Raw genomic sequence first — 9,746 nt, 5'->3', positions numbered from 1 at the left:
CTATATATGCATTGAATATAATATATCATATTCGAAGCTGCATGTAACGATATTTATAATTTTTTTTTGTTGTGCCAACCGTTGTAAACCAAGCATAAAGAAATAGATTGTAAGTATTACATAATAACGTAATAAGGAGATAAATGTTAGAGTCACGACCCAAAAACATGGATAATAAACCCTTCACCACAAACCCTAAAACCGTCAACCAGGAACCGTAACCAACAAACCCGAAACCCCAGAAACAGTTAAGGGTAAGCCCAACACCAAACCAACATTATCCACGGCCGTGTAAGGTGTCCCAAGAAGCCAGGCAATCCCTTAGGCGAGCGTTCTCAGCCTCCAGTTCAGCGACACGGGAATCCACGGACAGACTAGATATCCGCTCCAACTCCATAAGACGTTCCCTGCAACTCTGAGCCACGTAGTAATTGTAGTCGAGGATCTCCTTCCCAGACTCTCCAACAACCACGTGCAGGGATGATAAAGCGGCATCTTGCCTGGCCATGCGTTGGTCGCCAGAGAACCTGCCGTAGGCCACACAGTTGACTCCGTCCGGTGGGCCCACCACATGAACCACAAACCCATAGTAGCGGACGCCCTGGACGGATACGCAATCGCGGGGGTGAAACACTGGAGGCTCTGTCTTAAGGGCGTCACATGCCTTCCGCAGCGTCTGCTCAAGGTCCTCCATGATGACAAACTGGTCAGGATTCACGGTGGGGACAACCTCTAGACTTGGAAACGAGGAAAAACAATAACAATGAGTAAACGTAAAGGATAATCGGGAAAGAAGATAATGTGAAACCGCCTACCGTCGTCGCGGAGAGGGGCGCTAGGGCCAGTTCCTCCGGAAGAACCACTTCCATCACCAACGTTGGGGCTCCACATTGTTCCAACCCAATGAACAGCGATGCACTCACAAAAGGATGTAACAACCTTCAATCTTATTAACAAATTCCTCAACAACGAAGTAATCTCAAACATCAAACTTATTTATATTTATATATGACATGCCTCATCACATTCTCCAATCCAATTATGTATACACACTTATCTCAATCGACAGTCACACCGCTTTCCCAGGGCTTTAAATTCGATAATAAATGCATTAACCTCACCTATCCGTTTTTCCCACCCTCCACCATATGTTGAACGCTTTTTTATCTCACATTAAACGCGTCTCATAATCTCCTCTCTATGTGATACAAGAAACAAATTTCAAAAACACGAAGTTAACATCCATGATATTAAACTACCCTAAACTATGCAGATTACATAAATAATTAACTATTAATTATTCATATATTAAACGGCTAAGTATCTGCCCGAAACTTTAACATTCTTCTGACTGCATGTGGAATAATGTATACTACAACAGGTTTACAAAAGTATACCTAACTAACAACTTTTGTTTAAGAACGGTTGAACAATGTATTATAATAACATTAATAGAGTAAATTTAATTAGGAGAGTGCTAGGGGAACATTGTTCAAAAATCTTCTTGGTCATCTATTCTTTTCCAATAATTAATACCATTCCCCATACAGTTTTCAGTTTTCACCATACTACACTTACGCTTACTCTAACGTTTAATATTACGCATGCGTTACTCACAAAGTATCTGCTACACTCAAGTTCAGGTTTCCAACAGGATAGGTGGACTTATAAATATGGAGCCTACACTCCTATGCCACACTCCAAACCCTATACTCTAAAGACGTATCCCCATCCACATCGAAAGAGGAACCAACAGGAACAAACTGAAAATGACAATCGACTGTTGTTCAAATATTGCTTTCATTCCGAACGACATCTGGGTAGCAATAACCATTAAAGTTGCGACAGACTCCATCCGATCCCTGTGCAGTCTCAGAATGACCTGTAAGGCTGCACACGATGCGGGAGAGACCGATATTGTTCACCGGAGTGTTTCTATCCCACCACCGCATGCCACGCCGTGGTGGTGGTGCCTCAACCCGGAGGCAAAGAGATTCTTTGATCGCTGCATGGTAGCTGGCCATCCAGAGCTTCTGTTTCGGGAGGCACTTCGGGAGCTCTTCATCAGACGTAACAAAAACGTTGGCATCCAGATGCTGAAAAGTGCAACAAGTACAGGCCATGCAGCAGCCAAATACGCACTGAGCATGATGTTGATGCTTCGCACGGACGACAACGTCGAAAAACAAAAAGGGCTGGAACTGTATCGAGAGCTTGATGCGGCTGGTTCACTCGCTGGTAGTAACGCGAGGTGCTTTTCAATTCTGACAATCTCGTGGCCAGGTGAGGTCCAAATGCCCCGTATAGAAGAACAACACACTGTCTGTGCCTCACCTAGGTGCTCCACCAGGGGCCACATGCCTCTTCTGTATGATTATCGCAGACGTGCAGCAGAGCGAAACTCCGTCCATGCTGTCGGAGGGGCCGCTCATATCTCCTGCATCTAGTGTCGCGCAGACTACGACCTGCAAGCCTTTGTCAATCTCCCATGAGTTAATACAATTTAATTACACCTTTTTTTAAAACATTAAATAAATGAGTCGATACAATTGAATTTCCCACTTGTTTTATATTTAGTTTGTTATAATTAAGTTTTGAAGTTTATATATTATTTCATAACATTTTATTTCAACCGAAACCCTGCCCTTCATCGAACCAAAATTAGGCTACTTTATGCTCCTTTCAAAACGACACATGTGAGCCCCACATTCGATAACTTTCCTACCGTTGGAAATATAACAGTTGCAAAATTTTAATTTCCAGTTCAAATCACAGGAGCCATCCTCGTTGCCTATAAAAACCACCAAAACCAACCTCCCATCTTAAACATACTCAACCTCTTAAAGCTCACATGTATACTCTCCCTTGGAATCTCAACATGGTCCGTGCCAAGAAGAAATACTATGTTGTTTTCCTAGGGAGGGTCCCTGGTATCTATAGTTCCTGGCCGGCCTGCCATAGCCAAGTTAACGAATTTAGCAGCAACCTCCATAAGTCTTACGAAACCTTCAATGAAGCTCGTATGGCGTTCGAACAATTCCTATCTGCCAGACGATTACAGACTCAGCTCACCAACAATGGTCCTCTAGTGCATCAAATTCATGGAACTTCTATTCGGCACAACCCATCACCGATTCCTGACCAACTACTCCCTTTCGACGAAGGCATACAGGACCAACGTCAAATTGAACGAGGGGACAACCACTCAATTGCCCGTCAAACCAACCGATCCAACCACAGGCGCCGCCAACAAAATCCCTGCGCGTGTATCCTATTTATCTTCGTTACCATTTTCGTCCTATACTTAACTCTAGTTTGGAAGTAGGCTCCTCTTAACGTTAGTTATAACAGCACCTACCACCATGTGTTACCTGCTTTGTAGCAGTCTTACTTTTCACTGTCTTCCATTCTTTACTTTTTAACGTATATTCTATTGTATTAATTAGTTTAATGTTCACTTCACGCATAACATCAGCTTATTATTCCAGCGTAACTGTTATTAACTGAGCGAAGTCTAAATATTCAAACATGATTTTACCACCTTAATCCGTTAATCCATTTGCCCTCCTCCTCTGTTTACGACATCATGTTTGCATACGGTACATGCAGGCTAAGATTTTTAGACGTAGACAATTTTAATGTCAGATGCGATAATTTTTGTTCATTCTGATATTTGAAATTCCTATTATGATAGTACATAACGTTACTGAGGTTTTGTAAAACAAATATTTTTTAAAATATAAAAACACAAAACGTCGTTTAGAATAATTAATATTTTTTTATTATAAAAAGGCAAAACGTCCTACACGTTTTGTAAAAAAAAAAATTTTTTTATATAAACAAAATAAGTTGCCCAATGTAAGTAACAAGAAAAAACCACAACAATCTAATGATCTGGTGCAATCGGGGATTGAGAATGACACACACATTTAATTAATGATAATAATTCGACGAAACACATACACCTAAAAAAATTCATTATAAACTGAAAACTGATATAGGAAATGCAAAATGCATAAAAAATAATTTAATCCAATGCAACGATGCAAGTCAGCCAAAAAAAAATACTAAATTCTGTATCGACTCTCTGACACATTCAACTAATAAGCAGAGATAATTATCTGCATAATAAAATGAAAACAGCAAAACGATAAACACCTTCCATGACAAACATAGTTGCTTCACTTCCTAAAAGAGACATGAAAATGTTTAGCACAAAGTACATTAAGAGGTTGAATTCATCTCTCAGCCCTACTAGTAAGTAGAAAACGAGACTTGATGAAATGGATATGAGGAAAAGGAATGGCATGCTGGACAAGATTTGTCCAAGTTAAAATACTTGTGCACTTCAATGATGGTTAGATTATTGACATTCATGCATCCGATTGAGACTGTATTTCTTCCTTGAAGCGAAGTCTAAATACATATAAATTCTGTACAACCCGGTTGTTAGATTTATAGGAAACAGACATTTCTTTTATAGAATCAACATTCTGTGATGAATGGAGAACTTCTTTCAACAACCACCTATCATGCAAGTGACACATTTGAGTTAAAAGTGTTAAAATTTAAGACTAGTTTGAAAATCTAAAAAAATATCAACCAAAAAGAACAATACAGAACATAAAGTTGGCAAAAACAAAGTACAAAATAGCTAAAGTGGTTCATCATCTTTTCTCTTTTCTTCATCAACTAAGAACAAAACTATTTAAAGGGACCATAGAAAGTAAAGCGACGATCTTTAAACGATTGAAAAAGCTATATAAAAATTAAATAAAAGGGAGAAAGAAACAGTGTCAGAAAAATGGGAAAAACGAAAAACAAACACAAGAACAAAACAGAGGCATACATGAACCGGATAAGCTTAGAAGAGAAACATGGATTCCAGCAAAGAGAGGAAACTGTGTCTTTTCGTTCCACTAAACAAAACACAAAACCCATGTTTTGTTTTCCATAGCAAAACGGTGACATAATCACAACAAAGAACCGAACTTGCACCTTCCAACAATGTAAAAGAACAGAAACCACTGACAAACATGAAAAGATTCCTCTTTTACCTATGTTACATACTAAAACTGAAGAACCAAGCCAAAACAATGCAGAAAGATGGAACATTAGTCTTATGCTAATAAAGCTTTCAATGCAAATAGCATAAAAGAACAGAACAAAAAAGTGCGCCACAAAAAGATACACAATCTAAAGAAATGGAGAGTAATGTTAAATTCAACAAGTTTCTATCCAACAAAGAAAAAATGCTGAATATATGCAGCCTCATGTGGCCAGCGAAGTCAAAAAACACAATCACGTGTACGGCATGTCATGCTTTGAAATTTAAAAGGTAGCAAAACTCAAACAAGATGTCCACAACAAATATCTACCTCTCCAACAAAATCCCCTTTTCATGTTGCGCATAATGTGTCTCCCGTTTCTGAAATCTGGTCACTTTAAATTGCATAACGTGTTAAGGCTGCCTGACGAAAACATGATTGCTACCCAAAGACCAAACTACATGTCGGAATAACCTTTGTATTCTTCCACGTCTGTTCCATCAACCTAATGTGCGCACGCAGCCTTTTTTTATCCCCCCTTGTGGGCCTCGTCCTCATGTAGTCAGCAACAAAGACGTGCACATTTGCAAAAAGTTACTGCATTTTTTCTTTCTATTGCGTAAATATTCGACGGAAAAAGAGATTATAAATCATATCTGTTTCAATTTCCTGCATTCCTATTGGATATCATGCTAACAACAAACATGATAGAACGTGTTGCCAACATCACGAGGTAGCATCGAATTTCTTAAAACAAAAATTTTCGAATAGCCTGCGGAAACGAATATTGTTGGAGCTACCAACCGGGATGAAATACAGGTAAAATGGAGCAAGAAAAAAAATGATAGTGTTTGAATGAACGAAGGTTGAGACAGAGTTGTAGAGTTATCGGAACTAAAGCAAGAGTTTTTCGTGGCATTTAAGTACAAAGGAGAATCCAAATTTAAATCCACGGCGATTCGTTTGACTGCTTCCGAAATTGATTACTCAAGTTTCAGAGGTTTCCATATTGATCACCATCATATGAATAGGAAAATTATTTCCCATACGGCGGTCATCTTCATAGAAACTTATCAAACTTGAATAATCAATCTCGGAGTCACTCAAATGAATCACCGGGAATTTAAATTTAAATTCCCCGTTATACTCAAAAACAACGAAATAATCTTGCTTTAACTCTGATAACTATACAACTCCGTAACAACCTTCATTCAAACAAACGCTAAAATCTTCTCTCTACCTCCATTTTACTTCTATTCCATCCCCAGCTGGTAGGTCCAACAATATTCAAGTTTTCAAATTCCATTACAATATTTCTTTTATCAAAATTTATGCCACCTATTATGTTCGGGAACACGTGCTCGTTTAATTCGTTACAACCGACTAACAAAACTGAATAGCTACTTAGTAGTTTCAGGTCTGTCCACATGTTGTTAACATTTTCTTTTGAACACAAAACTTGGATGTTTAAATGGGTCCTAAGTACTGTGTCTTGTTTCAGAAATCTACTAAATAGCATTGCGTTTCAAAATAAAATTTGCACTCCCTATCAAGTTCAAACGCAAAATGTTAATTCTGACCATACCTACTCGTCGTCAACATTTACAATTAACTAGGCCATACAAGATGCGCCTCCATTGCAGGAAAGTATACCTGCGAAAGAAAAATTATTATTGTTCAACTCTAGATTCAAAAAGTTTTAACAGGTTGCTGCTACGTAAACGCTAAAAAATGAAGACGACTAAAAGATAAAAACCCTGACAAGATATACTAATCAAGGTAATTGGTCGAATAAAAAAGGTTACAACAACTGGTTACAAATAAAGCTCTCTTTACTCTTACCAACCTGCTAATTTTTCCTTCCCTTTAAAAACGGTTTTGAACTACTAAGAAATGCTGCAGGTCTTACCTGGTGATGTAATAAATGCATGAATGATGAGAGTGATTTATGAATGTCAAAAATATCAGTCAATATATTATACGTTTGTAAAAGAAGTAGCTGATCAATAGGAAAGAAATTTTTTGGTCTATTACAAGCTAACAAACATACCCAGTACAGGATCACAAAAAATGCATCCCAAAATTAGCAAAGACAAAGTTAATAAAACCATTTATTTGTTTGCATGGACCAAAACAAATGCTACTAAAGATGATATGGTTTCTAACTTTCACGTGACATAAATTTATAATAAATTCTATCCTATACTTCTCTTCATGTGCTCAAAGTATGTTACTAGCTTTCTTTAAGACATTCACATGAAGTTACAATCATCTTCATGCCAACATATTATAACATTTATTGAAGAAACAGGGGCAACGGGTCTCTGCCTCCAGCCAAACTTTCGGCAACCACTCCTCCATGCTGCTCATAACTGCGAAATCCACGTTGAGCTCCTCCGCCGGAATTATATGAAGCCTTTTTGCACAGTCATCGAACAACATAAATCACATAAATTATTAATTTTAATAAGCGGACATAAATTGACCAGAAAAAACAGCACTAACAAAATTCCACCAAGAATAAAATCACATTCCATCACTGCAAATCGGACCTCCATAGATACACTAACTTTAAAAAAGCCTTTCACAAGTCTTACATGAAACAATTGGCCGGCAAGGATAGCCTCCGCCGGAGATATCCAAATTCTTGCAGCCACCTCCATCCGGCGTCACTCGACCAGTTTCACCACTACGACCTTTCTCGCCATAAATCGACGACATCCTAGCTTTGAAGCACGAGCATGCGTGTTCAAAGCTATTGAATCCGTGAAACTCAAGAAACGTATAATCTAGAACTTGATGGTTTGCCTCCTCCCAACTGGTGTATACACCGGGCTTGTGCCCCTTCGTAACGGCAATGAACAGGAATCGTTGCATATTCTCCGGAAAAGCTAACGCTTCAACTTGATTGAAGAAGTCCTTAGCATCTCCAGGGACTCCAATTCCCAACAGAAATTTTGCTAAACCCAATGTTTTATCCCTTGGAACCTGCTAAATGCAAAGGCAAAAAGGGTAAAACTAATATTTTCCATAATTTCCCCCTTTAAAAAAATTGAATACTAATCACATATACTCCACATACATTTATTTCTCCAGAAACTGCGGCAGCAAATGCAGTAACCCCTCGAACAACTGAAGACGTCGTGGAAAGGAAATCCTTATGCTGATGCCCACCAAAAGTATCCCCATCAAAATAGAAGCTTCCATCATCTGTAAATTTACAATACATTTGTATAAGTTCAACATGCAAAATATTAGACATAAAGAATGGCAGGACCAATTAAATTATGCATGTCTGTTGAACGGCAACCCATTTCTATCAATATGATGCATGCAGCCGGAACTACTAGATCTGCCAGGTATTAAGTTTCAATTGCAAATACTGTTAATGACAGATAATCAGCAATCTCAAACAAAATAAATTCACAAATTCAAACAAATGCAAAAAATTAAAAAACAATGAAACCAATAACAATTACCAAGAAATTCAAACAAAAATACACCAAATACGACAACGAAGAAAAGAAATCGTTCAAATTAATACCTGAGTTTGATGCTCCATATCTGGTGTCAGAGGGGTTGGGTTCGCCGGTTTGCCACTGTTGGGAGGGGATGCTCCGTGCTGCTTCGTGGCTTTCCGGCGCAGCTTGGAGGCGGTCGTTCGATGACACTGGGACGGGGTTAGGACACGTTGGTTCGTGGGACTTGGAGTCGCTGGTAGGTGCTGCTCCGGTGTGAATGCGAGGGGCTGGGAGGCCCTCTGAGGGCTGTGTGGGGTTGGGTTTCGCGTTTGGGATACTGGGGTTTCTCCTTTCTTTGACGGTGGCTGCCCTAGATTACGAGTTTTGATATTTAGGTGATCTAATGGGGTGGGGAAATGGCTTTTTAAACTAACTGGATCTAATAAAAACAACCTGGCCCATATTACTACTATTAAACATCCTGGCCCATTTACTTTCCAGCTAGCCGTTCCACACTTTAGCTGGCTATCTCTTTCTGGGTCAGCGCCATATATGGGCATGAATGACCCCTACTCCCCTATAACGGCAGGCAACCGCATCATCAGGTCACCTCATACGCTACACTCACTTTTCCATGAATCACATTACATAAATCTATATCAATCATGACCGTACCTTTATTTAATTGTTAAATCCAACGGCTGCTAGAACTGGATCATCAGAGATCCAGAAAAGTTGTCTGGATCATTTGAAAAGTTTCCTAAATTTTAATGTTCGTTACACGCCTCCATTAATGATTTAAAAATATTAGTATCTAATTAATAATATAATTAAAATAATTTTAATACATACTGTGTTGAATTGTAACAAATAAAATATTAAGAGTAAAATAGTAACTAAATATAGATATTAGTGACAAAAATTATAATTTAAGAGTTATCAATAAAATACTTGTTACTCAAAAATAAAAAACAAATAATAATAATAATAAATAAATAAATAAATACATAAATAAATATACTGGATCAAATTATTTATCTTTTTAGTAACATAAGGCATTTCAAATTTTTTTGTTTTTTTGTTTTTTTGTTTTTTGTATTGGATCAAATTAAACTCCTGAAACCCATGAATATGATCCAGACTGGAAAAAAAATAAATAAAAACTCTAACTCACACCCAAAACTTAAATATAATCCTCTCACTTAAAAACCTTATTAGTTTACTTTACTTCTACTAA

General features: G+C 38.0%; 2 protein-coding genes across 2 annotated transcripts; one reads left to right on the top strand and one right to left on the bottom strand.

Moving 5' to 3' along the window:
* Nucleotides 1-1,769: 1,769 nt before the first annotated feature.
* Nucleotides 1,770-2,447, top strand: LOC130934779 (putative F-box protein At1g67623). The gene has a single exon (XM_057864316.1). It carries the CDS (start codon nt 1,770-1,772, stop codon nt 2,445-2,447), a length of 678 nt encoding a protein of 225 aa, XP_057720299.1.
* Nucleotides 2,448-4,050: 1,603 nt separating this feature from the next.
* On the bottom strand, nt 4,051-9,069 carry LOC130934778 (uncharacterized). Its single transcript, XM_057864315.1, has 6 exons — nt 8,963-9,069; nt 8,593-8,879; nt 8,131-8,258; nt 7,646-8,036; nt 5,379-6,701; nt 4,051-4,527 (listed from the first exon to the last, which is right to left on the bottom strand). Exons 1-5 carry the CDS (start codon nt 9,067-9,069, stop codon nt 6,661-6,663), a joined length of 954 nt encoding a protein of 317 aa, XP_057720298.1. The 3' UTR covers nt 4,051-4,527; nt 5,379-6,660.
* Between the last annotated feature and the right edge of the window lie 677 nt (nt 9,070-9,746).

Source organism: Arachis stenosperma, chromosome 6 (assembly GCF_014773155.1).
Source record: "Arachis stenosperma cultivar V10309 chromosome 6, arast.V10309.gnm1.PFL2, whole genome shotgun sequence".
In the NCBI taxonomy this organism is placed as follows: domain Eukaryota; kingdom Viridiplantae; phylum Streptophyta; class Magnoliopsida; order Fabales; family Fabaceae; genus Arachis; species Arachis stenosperma.
Note: the sequence above shows the minus strand (reverse complement) of the source record. Positions and strands in the feature narration are given on the sequence as shown.

Bases quoted from the DNA above. Each gene is read 5' to 3' on its own strand.
- LOC130934779 (XM_057864316.1), top strand. From the start codon at position 1,770: ATGACAATCGACTGTTGTTCAAATATTGCTTTCATTCCGAACGACATC.
- LOC130934778 (XM_057864315.1), bottom strand. From the start codon at position 9,069: ATGCCCATATATGGCGCTGACCCAGAAAGAGATAGCCAGCTAAAGTGT. The intron at 8,880-8,962 runs GTTGTTTTTATT...CTCGTAATCTAG, and splicing joins ATAGTAGTAATATGGGCCAG to GGCAGCCACCGTCAAAGAAA. The intron at 8,259-8,592 runs GTATTAATTTGA...GTAAATTTACAG, and splicing joins ATATGGAGCATCAAACTCAG to ATGATGGAAGCTTCTATTTT.